This window comes from Chiloscyllium punctatum, chromosome 20, assembly GCF_047496795.1.
Source record: "Chiloscyllium punctatum isolate Juve2018m chromosome 20, sChiPun1.3, whole genome shotgun sequence".
NCBI classification, from domain to species: domain Eukaryota; kingdom Metazoa; phylum Chordata; class Chondrichthyes; order Orectolobiformes; family Hemiscylliidae; genus Chiloscyllium; species Chiloscyllium punctatum.
The window spans coordinates 9,721,966-9,740,163 of NC_092758.1; the positions used below are offsets into that span (position 1 = coordinate 9,721,966).

The 18,198-nt window shown below is 40.6% G+C and overlaps 1 protein-coding gene across 2 annotated transcripts; it reads left to right on the forward strand.

Moving 5' to 3' along the window:
- The first annotated feature begins 1,899 nt into the window (after nucleotides 1-1,899).
- On the forward strand, nucleotides 1,900-18,071 carry LOC140491862 (uncharacterized). Of its 2 annotated transcripts, XM_072590277.1 has the most exons (7): nucleotides 1,900-2,333; nucleotides 4,161-4,251; nucleotides 4,328-4,351; nucleotides 5,110-5,306; nucleotides 8,309-8,393; nucleotides 13,394-13,605; nucleotides 14,340-17,994. In XM_072590277.1, exons 1-7 carry the CDS (start codon nucleotides 2,284-2,286, stop codon nucleotides 14,533-14,535), a joined length of 855 nt encoding a protein of 284 aa, XP_072446378.1. In that variant the 5' UTR covers nucleotides 1,900-2,283; the 3' UTR covers nucleotides 14,536-17,994. The 2 variants fall into 2 exon arrangements, with proteins under 2 accessions (XP_072446378.1, XP_072446380.1); XM_072590279.1 differs by lacking the exon at nucleotides 1,900-2,333 and having other exon boundaries at nucleotides 3,760-4,251; nucleotides 17,881-18,071.
- The last annotated feature ends 127 nt before the right edge of the window (nucleotides 18,072-18,198 follow it).

An 18,198-nucleotide genomic window follows, 5' to 3' on the forward strand; every position in this document is an offset into this window, starting at 1 on the left:
TCCAACACCGGCATCTCCAAATCAGTTTATAGTCCAACAAGTTTATTTAGAAACACAGATGCAAGCTTTCGGAGCGCTGCTCATTCATCAGGTAGCTAGTGGATGCAGGATCATATGACACAGAATTTATAGTAAAAGATCAAAATGTCATACAACTGATGTGATGTATTGAACAAACCTAGATTGCTGTTAAATCTTTAATCACTTAAAGTATGCAGGTTTCGGTTCATTAAAACATGAAACCCAGAACTTTTTTCAAGTCACAGTCCCGATGTAACTTCAGGTTTCATCAGTATGAAAAAAGTAACATCTCAGTCAAAGTATTAAAGGTGTGAAGTTAGAGTCCTTGAGTCAGATTGGTTCTATCTCCAAATTAGGAATTTATAAAATGTCACATTGTTAAGGACTAGGCCAGACCACTCAAAACATCCTTAAGCAGACAGCCCAGACCATAATTTTGCAATTTGTTTTGGTAAGTGTACAGTGAAAATTACTTGGATTAAGTTAGTGAGGTTGACTCCCAGTATTAAAACTCACACAAAAATGTATTCACAAAATTACACAATGGAACATAAAGAACAGAATAAAGAATCCTTACAGAACACAGTCTATCCAAACTAGACTTAATTATGCTGATCCGAATATACAAAACAGTCCCAATAAGCAAACCCCCTTTAAAACATGGTACAAAAAAGGGTCAGGTGCTTACAGGTTGAAGTTAGAAGGGCAGAAGAGAGAGTTTCCACACAGCTCACTGTTGAATTCCCAACCAGTTCAGGACTGAACTAAACTGCCCAGCTAGAGAGCTCACCACTCCCCTTTCATTCTACAGGTCACTTCACAAGCATGACCACTTTGGTCTGAAGTCTCATCTGTTTACATATAAACAAAAGGCCTCTCAAAATCCTTTTCATCTCTGTATCAAACCAGTCTGGCCTGGTTTATTACCCCTCTGAAAAAAACAAGTACAGAGTATCCTTGAGGCAAGGAGCAGCTTTTAAAAAAAAGACTAGCTTTGCACAACATGGACTGACTGCCTACAGATTATGTGCTTTTTGAACAAAATAGAGTGTATCTGCAAATAGAATTTGCAATTGCAAATTCATCCCATAGAGTCTGGGATTTACAATATTCATAAATCAAAACTGCCCCCCCTTTCTAAACGATTAAAGACTTAACTAGATTAGAGACAAAAAAAATCTGCAGATACTGGAATCCAAGATAAACAAGCAGGAGGCTGGAAGAACACAGCACGCCAGGCAGCATCAGGAGGCGGAGAAGTCAACGTTTCAAGTGTAACCCTTAAACATTGATTTCTCCACCCCTGATGCTGCCTGGCTTGCTGCATTAGACAGTTAACAGCAATCTAGGTTTGTTCAATACATCACATCAATTGTATGACATTTTGAACTTGTCCTATAAATTCTGTGTCTAATGATCCTGCCCCACTAGCTAGCTACCTGTCGAAGGAGCAGTGCTCTGAAAGCTAGTGCTTCCAAATAAACCTGTTGGACTATAACCTCCCACAGTCCAAAAATGTGCAGGTTAGGTGAATTGGCCATGCTAAATTGCCCATAGTGTTAGGTGAAGGGGTAAATGTAGGGGAATGGGTCTGAGTGGGTTGCTCTTTGGAGGGTCAGTGAAAGTTATCTTATCTAATCGAAAAAAAACCTGGTGTGGTGTGATTTTTAATTTTGCCCAGCCAAATACCTTGGCCCCGCCTACATAGCCTGGCCCCGCCCTCGTCACGCCCTCATGGCAGACCCCGCCCCCTGGCAGACTCTCGCCGCTCGCAGGGAGCCAGTCCCGCCTCTTTATCTCACGTGATCCATCCCACCCATGGCATGATGAGGAATCCCGCGTGTGGGCAACATTTACTATCATATGGAATGTTGCAAAGTGCAACTCAATGCGGAAGTGGAACAGGGAGAATATGTGTTGATACAATGTTTAATACTTCCCATGTTAATTTATCTTGCATGTCATGGTCTTTTTTGCCTTTAAAATGAGTAAAAAAATTAGTGATGTTTTATTTCATACAATTGCAATGTTGTAATACAGTCCCTGTTAACTCTCCGGGACATGGGTCCCGGATTCAGTTGAAGTTGTAATCTCCCTCTTCGACACACACACACTACATCTTGCTGCAGTCACAGGAATGTTACCGGTGCTTTGTTCTATTGTGAGCATTCAGGAGTGAGTGACGGCACAATGCGAATGATTCGCTCTGAGTTTGTGCTCTTGAGTCCAGCTTTACCACCAGGCAAATAGTGGGCGACAGAAATGACTTCAAGAAACCATCGGAGTCAGAATGGAATGGCATCTTCGGCAAGGTAGCCGATAAGGGTATTGTATACAGACGCACCATAAATTGGGGGAAACCGGCTCTCATCCCGTAAATCCCAGAATGTCACAACATTGCTGTAACAGTAATGGGGGCATATCTATCAGTATTTAAAAAGGTTACTACATATATAATTTCTTCAATCGAAATTACCAAGCACTAAAGTTACATCCATTTTGCAGGTGTCCTGTTCTTAAATCATAACCTTGCATGGCTATCACTTTCTAATTAATATTGGATTATGACACGTCAAAATGAATTTTGCTGTGTATTCATTTATTTAGACTGACATTTATTTATCCCTCAATCAACATAATGAAAATACATCATATCATTTCATATGGCTGCTTATAAGAGTTCACTCAACTCAAATTAGCTGCTGCATATCCTACATTACATGTCAAACATGTTAGTAGCTGTGCAAGTACTTGGGGTAATCCTAAAGTTGTGGAAAATACTATGTGAATATGATGTTTACATATAAGATTAATCATTTGACACTGTAAGGATCATTGCACTTATTACCATCTCTCAAATACTCTTGTCACTCTAACTTTTACGAACTTCTTTACTCCTGGTGTCCCATGATTTGTAACAAAGCTCTCAGCCACTTGATTCAATTTCCAGGTACCGCTCCCTAAATATTCGCTCTATCTCTAAAAATCTTCTTTTATCCCACTGTTCAACCAAGCTTTTCATCAGTTTTCGTGATTTCAGTATTGGATTCATTGGTAACTTTGCCTGCAACTTTTTGAAGAACTTTCTTTATATTAATATCTTAAAATTCTCATCTTTGTGTTCAGAGTCCTTCATAGTACTGGACATCCCAACTGCTTTAACCTTATTCAGTGCTTTGTAAAGTCTGCAATCCCTCCAATATTGGCCTCATGTCTCACACTGAGCTCCCTTGGCTCCACTGCTGATAGCTTTGCCTGTAGCTGTGTAGGCCTTAGGTTCTGCATTTTTTTAAAAAAACAACCTGTTCAGAAATGTTATAGCACACGTCTGGAGCAGGCAAAACTTAACCTTGGGCCTCCTTGCTCAGAGGTAATTCCATCTGTAATATTCTTATTGATTTTGAATAGGATGATGATGAAAGTGTAAATTATCTCTGAATAGTAGGAGATGACATGTAAATGGCTCTGAATGGCCACGTAAATGGCTCTCAATAATAGGAGATGATAATGTAATTTCTTACAACCTATCAGTAAGTCAGAGGCATCCCACCCTAGCCTCGGGACATCCAATTTCCTGCAAGTCAGCAGAGCAAGTTAACCCTTTAATATCACATAACTACATTTGAATTGGACATTTCTTTCGTGCAAAGAGCAATTCCTGGTACCCTGTCAAAGGGACCTGGATTAAATTGCCCATCAGGAATTGAATTCTGGTTTGAATGAATGCAAAACCTATGAAATAAGTTGTTTCATATTTTGTATCCACAATTAAATTAAAAAGCTAAAGTTGGTTCGCCTTATCGAATTATTGCTTTATTGTAATCACTTTATTTATAAAATGGCACATAGGATTTCCACAATATTAGGATACATATTCATTCCCCAATCCACCAAGAATTCTTTATACATCAGTAAAATAGCAGCAAAGTCCATTAGCATTTTTCTGGATGAAATGGAAGAAATAACCTCAAGTTGTTATATTCTAATCTCTTAAAGCTCTTCAGTGATTACACCTCTCCCTACAATACATGGAGTCAGGTGTTTAATTCAGGAAGTTAACAGCTGTAGAGATTTATGGCAAAGATATGTCAAACATTTGTGTCATATATCTTTGCAATTTTTAAATGTTTTACTATTAGGGAAAATGAAAGCCTTGCCTCTGAAGAGGGATCTTGTCCGACTGTATCAGACTCAGAGGAGAATAAAGTCTTGCTAGAACAGAAGGCAAAGGTATGATTGTTTTAAATCTCTGAGTCACAGCACTAATTAACAAAAATCATCTAAATTTTGTTATTTTCTTTTTCAGGATATAAGCAACACATTCCCAAAGGTAGGAATAGGTTTATGAATTGTACTAATGAATTATCTAATGAAAATATTTTGTGTGAAGTTTAAGTTCTGGATAATCTAGTGTAAATATTAATTGTGGATGAAGTTTGTGCACTGGGAGATATTTTACACATCGAGTCCAATGAAAGAAATATCCTCTCATTTATAACAATGTCTTTCATTATTTCAGGATCTCTCAAAGTGCTTTAGAGTCAGAGAAGTCATTAAGAAGTATAATCTCTCTTGGAGCAAAATGTACAATTTTAGGCCAGCTTCCCTAAACAGAAATGAAATAAATGTGCTGATAAGCACTTTTAGATATTGATGGAGGAGAACTGCTACTCCTCCCAGAAGAATATGCATAAGAGAAGGCAGACAAACAGGGTTTTGGCTAAACATCTCTACTGCAAGAGTGCATTGTCGACAGTGCAGCACTTCCTCAGTACTGGAGCAGAATGCTAGCCTAGATTATATGATCATGTGTCTAGAATGACATAGCAGCCCATACTTTCTCACTAAGAAATTAGAGCGCAATCAAGGCTGACTGAAACATGTTTGTAAGATCAAACTATGGACTATGTCCAAACTTGGATTATTGGAAGGCTGTCTATGACCTTTTGGAGTGTCAGAAACTCCACTGGCGCACACACTCTGCCTGAACATGGGGAGGTGCCAATGTGGAGTAGTCATTATTAAAGCATTGAGGGAGGAAAGAAAATGGCCTCAGTGAGTGCCTGAGAATTGAGTGATGTTTTGCAGGATTTGAATGACAAGGCTTTTGCAAGGTTCCTGCGGGCTTTCCGATCTGTGGATCAGGCCTTCAATGCGATCCTCCGTTACTTGAAATGGAGGAAGGAGTTTGGCGTTGACTCAATCACTGTTGAGGACTCAGACATCAAGACTGAACTGAGAAGCGGGAAAGCAGTGTTGCTGGAGGAGAAAGACAATGCTGGCAGGCAGGTATCCTCACACTTTATTAACTGGATTCTTTCATTAATAGAAAACAGGGGAGAAAAATAACTCTGAAACAAAGAGCCAGAATCTAAAGAGTTAAACATAGAAAATAGGAGCAGTCGGCCATTTGGCCCTTTGAGCTTGCTCCACCATTCGATATGACCTTGACTGATCATCCAGTTCAGTCCCCTATTCCTGATTTCTCCTCATCCCTTTAGCCCAAAGAGTTCCTCAATGTTTGGGCCTCAACCCCTTTCTGTGGCAGAGAGGTCCACAGGCTGCCCATTGTCTGGGTGAGGAAAATCATCCTCATCTTAATCCTAAGTGGCCTACCCCACATTCTTAGACAGTGATCCTTGGTTCTGGACTTCCTAGACATTGGGAACATCCTTCCTGTCTGGTCCCATTTGAATTTTACAGGTTGATACAAGTTTTATAGGTTTCTATGAATAAGATGAGTAAATTTTGCTGTCTTCTCCACTCTTAAATCGTATTTTTTATTGAAGTATTAAAATATATAAATATAGAGGAAGCAATAAATTGAAAGAAAACAACACTAACAAAGCAAAACCACTGAATGACCACGGTCTTTATAATCAATGAGATGTAAAATGTCAGAAGTCACATGATGCCAGATTATAGAACATAGAACAATACAACGCAGAATAGGCCCTTCGGCCCTTGATGTTGCACCGACCTGTGAACTATTCTCAGCTCGTCCCCCTACACTATCCCATCATCATCATCCATGCGCTTATCCAAGGATTGTTTAATCTCCCTAACATGGCTGAGTTGACTACATTAGCAGGTAGGGCATTCCACGCCCTTAACACTCTCTGCGTAAAGAACCTGCCTCTGATATCTGTCTTAAATTTATCACCCCTCAATTTGTAGTTATGTCCCCTTGTACAAGCTGACGTCATCATCCTAGGAAAAAGACTTTCACTATCCACCCTATCTATATTGAGAAAGGATGTACTGGCACCAGAGGGAGTACAGAGGAGGTTCACCAGGTTGATTCCAGTGTTGAGAGTGTTGGATTATGAGGAGAGACTGAGAAGACTGGGATTATATTCATTGGAATTTAGAAGAATAAAGGGGGATCTTATAGAAACATGTAAAATTATGAAGGGGGTAGACAGGATAGACATAAATTGGATATTTCTACTGGTGAATGAAATTTGGACAAAAGGGCATAGCCTCAAAATTAGGGTATAGCAGATTTAGGACTGAATTGAGAAGGAACTTCTTCACCTAGAGGGCTGTGAATCTACAGACTTCCCTGCCCAGTGAAGTCATTGGGGATTCCTCAGTAAATGCTTTTAAAGCTAAGATAGACAACTTTTTGAACAGTAAAGCAATTAAGGGTTACGGTGAGGGGGTGGTTAAGTGGAGCTGAGGCCATGAAAAGATCAGCCATGATCTTATTGAATGTCGGAGCAGGCACGATGGGCCAGATGGTCTGCTCCTGCTCCTAGTTCTTATGTTCTTATAGTCCAACAGGTCTACTTGACTATAACTTGGTGTCATATGACTTCTGACTTTGCCCACACCAGTCCAACATTGGCACCTCCAGATAATGAGTTATAAAACAATTAAATAATAACCAGATAATAAGTTGTCGGTTAGTTGTTTGTTACTCCACAACATTAGTATATTGAAAAAAAGACACATTTTGTTGAAGCCTTTGCATCTTGTACTGTGAGGAAATTTGTAAGAACATAAAAATAAAGGACAGACCATGTGTATAGCGTATGAGAGGAGAATGCTGATTGGTTGGTCAGTGGACCCTAATTAGTATTTTCTCTATGGCAATACCTCTACGCATTTACAAAAGTTTTGACAAAACGGGTCTTTTTCTAGCAATACTGTTACTTTTTTGCAGTAAAAACCGAAAGTACTGCAAATGCTGTAGTTCAGAAATGAAAACTGTTTTGAGGAATGGTCACTTGACCTGAAATGTTAACTCTGATTTCTCTCCACACATGCTGTTAGACTTGCTGAGCTTTTCCATCAATTTCAGTTTTAATGTTTTTTAACAATGCTGGTTGAGGAATAAATGTTGGCCCAGGACACTGTGGAGGACTTTATTGCTCTTCCTCCAGAAGTGACCAGGGATTCTTTCACATCAGTTTAAAAGTGTGAATAGAATCTCAGTGTGGAAAAGGGCACCTCTGAACTCCAACATTCTGTGTTCTGGGAGAATCACACTAGATTGTGGGCTCAAGTCTCTGCAATGATGCTATGAACCTATGGTTTTCTGACCTAGAGGTGAGAGGCTCCCTGTTGACCCTAGGCTGATACCCACAATTCCTAACTACATACTGGCTCTGTAACAGCAGAAATGAATGTTAAAGTGGATACCACAGTTGTCTGATTTTACTTATGAAGAATAGAGCCTAATCTTTAAAAGTACTAGTTGCAGAGTTACACCACCTACACACAAGGATGTAATTTCCTCATGGCAAGAAACTGTGCAGGGTGTCTTTTAATAAGGGGGGAGTGTTATGCTGCAGCTCCCACACAGTTCTAGCTAACCAGGAAATTCCCACTCTTATTTGTTTTACAAGAAAGGCTGCCTCTTTCAAAACTTATTTATTTATTTTTATGTTTGGACACTACCACTGCACCGCAACAGTCGGCTTTATTTGTTTTAGGGCCAAATAGTGCCCTTTCTTTTCATTGTTTCCCCAAAATCCCCCTTGATTTTATAATATATATATTCATGTATTGTGCGACCATCACCTGCCAGAAGGGTAATACAATGGTTTTGAGATTGATAATCAACCTGTTTGGTCTCACTCTGTTGCCATCAGCTCCCAAGATGGGACTTGAACTTAGAACTTCTGGCCAGGAGGTATGGACATTAGCTACTGTGCCACAAGGCCCCCAAAAGTGGCAAGTGGATTCCCAGTGAATGCCAGTCAACTGAATACAGTTAACCACCCAGTTATCACAGTTAAATTGAGGCAAGTAAAGTCATTGTGTAATTTTATTCCCTCAGGCCCATTTTATTGGTAACAGCCAAACTTCATCATGCAAAGGATCGGAACCTGCAAAGTCTTATGAAGTTCATTGTATATCTTTTGGTGAGTTTAGATTTCATGTCCAAAGAGAATTTTTGGAACATTTTAAATACTCCAGTTTAATAAGAATCCGCTATTTTACCCCTCATAATAAGTGTTTGTTAAAGCTATTGCCATCCAGCCTAATTCTTCTTTCCAGCTTTTAGACTGTAGCCCTGTAGATTAAGGCACCTTAACAGCATGTCCGAGTGTTTTTTTGTTAATGTTAATGTTTTAATGTTGCCTCTGTCCCAGTCTTTCACACAGTGAGATTTGGGTGAAACAATTTCTGCTCAATCCTCTTTAATCTTCATACTAATCGCTTTGAATCTATGCATACCTGGTTATAGATCCTTCTAGCCACACTATCTAGGTTCTTCATAATCTTAGACACATCAATTAAATCTCCCCTCAGCCTCCTCTGTTCCAAGGAACACCAATCCAAGCCTATCCAATTTTTCTTGATCACTCAAATTCTAAGCCCAACCACATTCTCAGAAATCCCAACTGTACCCTATCTAGTGTCACCATATCATTTCAGTAATGTGATGACCAATAATCTAGAGTAATTTATCCTCAGTTTAAGTAGAGTTTTATACAGTTCTGGGATAATTTCCTGCTCTTATACTCTAGTACTCGGTTAGTACAGATTTGTTTTGGCTGAAGGGTCTCTTCAGTACTGCATGATTCTATGAAGACAGGAAGTACTCCCTTAACCATCTCATTTTCTGTCCTTTGGTCTTTGGAGATCTGTAGAAATGCATTTCAATGATACTCTACACTTCTGTTCTTCTTTAGATTCCTACTATTTATAATTGATTCCTTGCTTCCTTAGTTACATTTGCTTAAATTCACTGGACTGAAATCCATTTGCCATTTTCCTGTAGTCTACTGCTGTCTTTTTCAATATCAATATCCCAGCCTATATCATCTGCAAAAAAACTTTGTCATGCTCCCTACAATTAAGTTAAAATCATTGATTCACACCAGGAACAGTAAAGAATCCAGTACTGACCACTGTGAAATACTCATTAACCATAACCATCTGATTCCTGCCACTGAGCCAATTTTTGAATCCAGCTTGCTCTTGGTTTTCATGAGCTTTGTATTTGTTGGCCACTCTGCCATGTGAAACCTTGTCAAAAGCCTTGCTAAGATTCATATTGACTGCATTAGATGTGCTGCCCTTAATGACCTTCCACGTCTCTTCCTCAATCAGCTTAGTCAAGCAAAACCTTCCCTTAACAAGGCCATGTTGACTGCCCCAATTAATCTTCTGTGAGAATTTTTTCCAATGACTTGCACACCACTGAAGAAATTTTGACTGGCTTGTCATTTCTCATTTTATTGCTTCCTCCTTTTTCAAACAACTGTGAACATTAGCTATCATCCAGCAGTAGGACTGTAGTAAGAGAGAAGTGGGAAATGACTGTCAGAGTCTCTTTCCTGAAGCAGCCCAGAGTTCCATTTCATTTAGACCTGGAGATGCTGAAGCTATTCGTATTACTCCCTCACTAAGTTTATTCCATCCAATATCTTACGGGCCTCCTCCTTAGTGACAATGTCTGATTCATCCTTCTCTTATTGTGAAAACAGCTGCATCTTTATTCAGAACCATGCTCATATCTTGTACCTCCACACATACTATGTGTTTGGTTTCTAATAGACCCTACTCTTTCCTTAGTAAACCACTTGCTCTTCATTATTTATAGCATATTTTGCTTTACCTTGATCTTAGAACATAGAACATTACACCCAAGTACAGGCACTTCGGCCTTTGATGTTGCACTGACCTGTGAAACCAATCTAAAGTCCATCTAACCTACATTATTCTATTATCATCTATATATTTATCCAATGACCATACTTGCCAATATTCCTTGAACTTACATGCCAATATTTTTCCGTGCCCTCTCTTTTCTGTCCTAATTTCCTTCTTGATTTAATTCCTGTACTTTCTTAACTCCTCAAGGTGTCTTGTGATATTGTGCTCAAGTCATTTGATATGAGTTTTCTCTAAATTGCCTACTTCACTCTTGCTTATTCCCTGAAATCTGGCAAGGGAAGGGAAGAAGGGTCATTGGACTTGAAATATTATGTCTGTTTTCTCTCCATGGAAATTGCTGGATCTACTGAGTTTCTCTGGCAATATCTCTATTTGTTCTATCTCCTCTCGTATGCCTTGCACTGGTCTGACGCTGATTTTCCTTCAAGTGACCAAATTGTTGCTATTTCACACTATAACATTGGTCTTTTATTCTTGGTCTTATCCTTTTCGGTAATGATTCTAAAACTAACTCAATTATGATCTCTGCCATAAAAATGCTCTCCCATCGATATTCTATCCATTTGCTTCAATTCATTCCATAAAACTAAGTACAGAACTGCCACATCTATAATTGAATTTGTTATTTACTGGTTAAAAAGTCTCTCAAATACAATGCAAGATTGTGTCCCCTTTCCCTTTTACAAAGAGATTATCTGAATTAATAGTAGGGTGTTGATATCCTCTAGTATTATTTTAGTTCCTGAAACTTTGTTTTTCTATCTCTTTCTGACTGTTTGAGGGAGTTTGATCAGACTGTATATTGTATGAATTTGTGTTCTTCCATTCAACCCATGTGACTTCATTCAATAATAAAAAACGAACTGCAGATGCTGGAAATCTGAAACAAAAATAGAAATAGAAACAAAAATGCCCCAAGGGGGCATAGCTTTAAATTAAGGGGGGGTAGATATAGGACTGATGTTAGAGGTAGGTTCTTCACTCAGCGAGTCGTAAGTTCATGGAATGCCCTGCCAGTAGCAGTAGTGGACTCTCCCTCTTTATGGGTATTTAAGCGGGCATTGGATAGGTATATGGAGGATAGTGGGTTAGTGTAGGTTAGGTGGGCTTTGATCGGCGCAACATCGAGGGCCGAAGGGCCTGTACTGCGCTGTAATGTTCTATGTTCTATGTTCTAAATTGTGGGAGAAACTCAGGTCTAGCAGTATCTGTGGAGAGAAAAACTGGGTTAACATTTCAACTCCAGTGACCCTCTGACTGTACTGGATAGCTGAGAACAGGTAGTATTTATACTGATGATGGGGTGAGGTGGGAAATTGATACAGCACATGGAAATGGTGAGCAGAGAGAGGGAAATAAAGGATCAGCAAACAAAGAGATAGCTGATGATGAGCAGAGACTGAGAGAGAGAAGTGCTGTGTAAAGTGCCAGTGAGAAGTGTAAGTGGTTGAAAATGGGTTGGCTGTACTGGGTGCAATCCAGATAAAAATAGGGCCTGGGAATATGGGACAAAGTAACAAATATGGAGGAGGGTGTTCACGTACTGGAATTGTGAAATTCAATGTTGAGTGGTGAAAGCTGGAAGGTATCTAGGTGGAAGATGAGATGCTGATCCTGCTCTTGTGTTGAGCTTCGCTGGAACACCACACCAGGCCTGAGCCAATTGTCACTGTGGGAAGACGGTGATTTGTTGGAGTGGTGGGCAACTGGATACTCACGGTCATTTTTACAATTGGAACATAGGTGTCCAGCAAAGTGGTCACCCCGTTTGCCTTCTCTCCCCACTGTAGAGGAGACCACATTGTGAGCTGTGAATACAGAAGACTAGATTGAATGAAGTGTAGGTAAATTCCTGATTCACCTGAAAGGTGCCTCTGAGGTCTTAGGTAAACGGGCAGGTATGGTACATTCTGTGATTTTATGGAAAAGTGCTGTGGGAATGTGGGGAGGTGTTGGGAGGGGAGGGAGTTGGGGTGGGTGAATGGTCCCTAAGTTGTTGTTAAACAAACACAGAGAATGCTGGAGAAACTCAGCAAGTCCGCTGGCATCTGTGGAGAGAGAAACTGCTAACATTTTAACATTAAGGCTCTCTTCAGAGCCCATCAGTCATTAATCATTCACTTTAGGGCATGAGTTAGGGCAATGGAGGCCCGGCTAACTCTTAGGCCTCACCCTTCCTGAGGTTAAAACAGTAATACTTAGAAATGAATAGGCTGGTCATATTGAAGTTGAATATTTTGGTTCTACTGTAGAACTGTTGTGAGATACAGAAGATAAGTTGGACTAATATATGTCAGTCCTGGTTTCTCCATGTGGCCTTCCCACAGTAAGATTGTGGAAAAGCTGAGCAGAGGAGGAGGAGGAAGAGGACAGTGTGAAGGTTATCTGGGGAATTGTATGAACCCACCCACCTACAAATGTAAATTTCAGCACAGAGATAAGGTATGGTTGCCCATTGCCCAACACAATGATTAGGACCTGTCCTGGTCCTGCAATCTACTTATTTGTCTCTCAGTCCATTGAACATTGCAGCATAAATTGGATCAAGTTGCAAGACAAAGTTGCCTCAGACTCGCTGAGATTTCGCTATTACCCACACTGGGGAGGGAGAGCTGGCCAGACCTCAGTCACTCAGCTGGGCCTGCCCTCCTTCTCTGAACTCCAAGTTCAGGGTCCAGCTTTTGCGATGATTGTCCCCAGGTTACACTGCTGATGTCTTCAAAACACTTCCTCTTATATGTTTTCTCTAGCAAGTTTGCCTCCCGTCCAGGATACTTGTGACTTTAGGATCATCTATCCAATGATTGGAGAGACAAGACTGACCTGTTTTGTTGTCCTCCCTTCTGACTCTAATTTAGCAGCCTTGATAACTATGAAGGTCAAGTAGCCTTTTCGCAACCCTTATCACCAGATTCCTGTTTCACAAGCAGAGCCTGGTTCTGCCAGTGACTACTGCCCTTGTGAAGTTGTCCACATTCTTCCATCATTCTCATAAATACATAGCTGTTCACCAATCTGCTACAGGGTAGGATGAAGATGCAGCCATTCAGCTCCATCACACATACACAGATTGGTTTCTTGGATAAATTATTGGAGAACAGGCAGATGGAATTAGTATCTGGGCATTCAAGAAAGGAGTGATATGACTGTCTATTAATGCAGAGAGTGATGTGGTTGATTATTAATGCAGAGAGTTAATAAAATGGCTGTGTCTTTTAACATGTTCTGTACTCCACAGGAAACAGCAGGCAAGCAGTGTGATGATGACATCTGTGATAACTTCTGCATTGTATTTGACATGAAAGACTTTTCAATGAACAGCATGGATTACCAATTTGTTAAGAACTTAATCTGGTTGCTCTCCAATTATTACCCAGAGCGACTAGGCATTTGGCTCATCGTTAACCCACCGGTGCTCTTCAGCGGCTGCTGGGTAATTATACGCAGCTGGTATGTTCTATTCTTCCAAATGAAACCATCTTTGGGCAGCTATTGTGTGGCTGGGAGGGATTGGAGATAAGAAGGTGATGATGGTGGGGGGGAGGGAGGGGATGGTTGTATCTCACTCCTGTGGAAACTAACCTAGCGGGAAATCAATACCCTATACTAAAATGCCTGTGTTTCCAAAAACATAAGAATAGGAGGGTTTGGCCATTCAGTCCCTCATGTCTGCTGCATAGTATGATCATGGCTGCTTTCATCATGGCTTCAATTCCACTTTCCTTGTCTGACCCCTTCAATACATTCAGCAGCCCAGTCTCCACTGGAGACAGACCTAAACACTCTATTTTGCTTTTATTATGATGATGTTAATATCCCCTTTGTTTCTGTGTGTACATAGAACATGCTACAGCATTTCTATAACACCCTTCACAATGTCAGAATGTTCCCAATCATTTTCCAGGCAATTAACTCCTTCTAAATTGTAACCACAACTGACTGACATATGAGGAAAGACTGGGTCAACTGGGGTTGTATTCATAGAATAGAGTCCCTACAGTGTGGAAACAGGCCCTTCAGCCCAACAAGTTCACACCGACCCTCCGAAGAGTAACCCACCCAGACCCATTCCCCTATCCTATCACTCTACATTTACCCCTGACTAATGCCCCTCACCTACACATCCCTATGGGCAATTTAGCATGGCCAATCCACCTAATCTGCACATCTCACGATTGTGGCAGGAAATCGAAACACCCGGAGGAAATCCATGAAAACACAGGGCGAATGTGCAAACTCCACGCAGACAGTCGCCTGAGGCTGGAATCAAACGTGGGTCCCTGGTGCAATGAGGCAGCCGCGCTAACCACTGAACCACCATGGAATTTAGAAGATTTGTTGGAATTTAGAAGAATGAGGTCGGGGGTTGGGAAATGGTGATCTCATAGAAACATATAAAATCCTGATGGGACTGGACAGGCTGGATGCGTGAAGAATGTTCCCAATGTTAGGGAAGTCCAGGATTAGGGATTACAGTCTGAGAATAAGGGGTAAGGACTGAGATGAGGAAGAATTTCTTCACCCAGAGAGTTATGAACCTGTGGAATTCTCTCCCATGGGAAGCTGTTGGGGCCTCTTCGTTAGATATATTCAAGAGGGAGCTAGACGTGGCCCTTACGGCTAAAGGGATCAAGGGGGATGGAGAGACGGTGGGAATGGAATGATTAGCCATGATCATATTGAATGGTGGCGCTGGTTCGAAGGGCCTGCAGCTGTTTTCTCTATTTCTATGTTTAATGTAAGAAACATTCCAGATTATTTACACACAGCAATCTCCCACAAACAGCAACAAGATTCTGTTCTCATGGTAGTAGGGCCTTAAGAAAAGTTCGTGTTCTTGGTTAGATTCAATAATGAAGATGAGCTGCTGGTAGGAGTCATAGACCTGTACCACAAGGAAACAGACCCGTCGGTCCAACTCGTCCATGTCGACCAGCCATTTATCAGCAATATCCCTCTAAACCTTTCCTATACACATACCCATCCAGGTACCTTTTCATTGTTGTACGTAGTCCCCAGTATCTGTGAGGGTTATGTTCCAGGACCTACCATGTTTAGGAGCGAACCTATTGATTTCAATGGGAAACACACCTTCCCGACAGCCTCCTGGTCTCTGGTTCTGGAAAGTTCCCATTTATATGTTCCAGCTGTGTTAAACCATGGATAAGTGAAACCATGGAAAATGATTCCATGGATACGGGGGTCGCCCTGGAATTGTAGAAGTCTTCACCACCACCTCCAAACGTGCACCACTCTCTGCGTGAAAAAGTTGCCCCCGGATCCTTTTTAAATCTTTCCCCTCATCTTAAACCTATGCCCTCTAGTTTTGGACACCCCTACCATGAGAAAAAGACCTTGGTTATTCACTCTATCCATTGTCCCTCATGATTTTGTAATTTTACTTTTTATTATCCATTCTTCTGTTGACAGGGTCAGCTTAGCAGGGGGTCTAACACAGAACCATCTCTCTCTGGAGTTTGATGTCATATGGCCACTTACATCATCAATGGTGTAGATAGATTAAGCATTAACTCTTTCAACTATAGTACAGAGATCATGACAAGCTCATTATCTTTAGTGGTTTTTCTTCCTTCATACCTCATTGCTATTCTCATGGGCAAGCCCAACCAGAGCTCAGTCATAGATAGTAGAAAAATACTTGCAAATGACGGACGTGTAACTCCATCATAAAGGATCCAAGAATGTAGTCATGGATCATGTCGGATCCCCAGAGTGGTGCACCACAGTCAAAGAGATAGCTCTTTTACAATGCTGACACAGTTATTGTGCAGGTAATTACATCAACCAGCTGTGCACAGTGCAATCCCACAGAGAGAAAATGAAACAAAACACCAGTAGCTTCTGTCTTTGGAAGAGTTGTATGTTGATGTAGGAGAACTCAACTGCTCTTCTACAAATTGCACCATTGTCCAGAAAGGCAGAAGAGGCCTCAGTTCTAATTCTCATCCAAAAGACGACTCCTCTGATAGTGCAGCACTCCCTTCCTACTATACTGGGAGTGTCAGTTATGATTGAGTTAAGGGATAAAAGAGTTACCAACTGATGGACTAAATCACTTCAGAGAAAGAGTTGCATTTTTATCGAAGTTTCATCTCCCAAAGCACCTTCCAGACAAATGAACACCTTTTGAAATGTGGTCACAATAGGATACACAGCAGACAATGTGTACACTGAAAGCACACACTACTTGGTGATGTTTATTCAGACAGACTGAATTATTATTACTGATGTTGAAGGAGAAATTTTGGAAGGATCTTGAAGCACAGTGGTAGTATCCCTACCCCTGAGCCAGGAAACCCAGGTTCAAGAGTCACCTGCTCCAAAGGTATATGATAACATCTCTGAACAGGGTGATTAGAAAATACTGAGGTCTAAATGTCAGGTAGGGCACTGGGGAGAATTCTGTAATTCAAAATTGTGTCTGCAATTCTTCTATGATCACTGGAAAGAGTAGAAAGGATCCTGATGTGATCAATGGAACCCCAACACTAGTAACATTTCCTCAGTTCTACCCTGGAGTCATACAGCATGGAAACAGACCTTTCAGTCCATCCAACCCAAGCTGACACATATTCCCAAACTAAATGAGTCCCATCTGTCTGCATTTGGTCCATATCCCTCCAATCCTTTCCTATTTATGTACTTACCAACATTTTTAACATTGTAACTGTACCTGAATCCACCACTTCATTTGGCAGTTCATTCCACACACAAACCTCTGTCTGTGTAAAAACGTTGCTCCTTACGTCCTTTTTAAATGTTTCTCCTCTTGTCTTAAAAATATGTCCCTTAGTTTTGAACACACCCCACAGTAGGGAAAATGTGTTTGTTATTCACCTTATCTATGCCCCACAAGATTTCAAAGATCTATATAAGGTCACTGCTTGGTCCAGTGTAAAAAGTCCCAGCCTATCTAGCCTATTTTGTTTTAACTCAAACCTTCTGTTCCCAGCAACATCCTGGTAAATCTTTTTTTGAATCCTTGCAAATTTAATAATATCCTTCCTATAACAAGGTGATCAGAACTGCACACAGTACTCCACAGAGGCCTCACCAACATCCTACAACCTCATCATAACATTTCAACTCCTATACTCAAAGGTCTGTGCAATTAAGGCATGCATGTTAAATGCCTTCTTAACACCACCCTGGCTACCTGTGACGCAAATTTCAAAGAAGTATATACCTGAACCCCTAGGTCTCTCTGTTCTACAACATTACCCAGGGCCTTAACTGTATAAATCCTACTTTTGATTGTTTTGCCAAAATGTAATACCTCACGTTTATCCAAATTAAACTTCATTTGTCACTCCTCAGCCCATTGACCAAATGGATCAAGATGTCTTTGTAATCTCAGGTAACTTTCTTCACTATCCACTTCACCACCAATTTTAATGTCAACTGCAAACTTATTAATCATGCCTCCTATATTCTGAACCAAATCATTTGTATAAATGACAAACAAAAAACTCCCAGTCCCAATCCCTGTGGAACACCACTGGTCATAGGCCTCCAGTCTGCAAAACAACCCTTCGCCATCATTCTCTAATTCTGCACAGATTTTGTGATCAAGTTTCTTGGAATGGGGGTTTCAAATTAAAACTTAGTGACGCTGGAGATGAAAGTGGTCCCCACTGAGTCACTGCTGAAGTTTAGTCTTAAGCTGAATTGCAATGTGAGCATTTCTCAACTCCAATCTTCCAGGTTGGACGAAAACACTGCCAAGAAAGTAATCTTCATCACTAAACCAGAACAACTGGCTGAGTACATCCGCCTGGAGGTTTTACCCAGGAATCTGTTTCTGTGATCATGTAAAGACAGAGATTCTATTGTGTATAGGTTAGCAACGCTCAAAATAATGGTGTCAGAGAGTTGCAACCTCACAAGTTTTTAAAAATTACTGTACATTTTAAAAATAAATTTTTTTTGCCTTTATTCACAGAATGACAATTATTATGGTACAGAAAGAGGCCATTCAGCTCAATATGCCTGCACCAGTTCTGTTATCTAGTACCAATCACC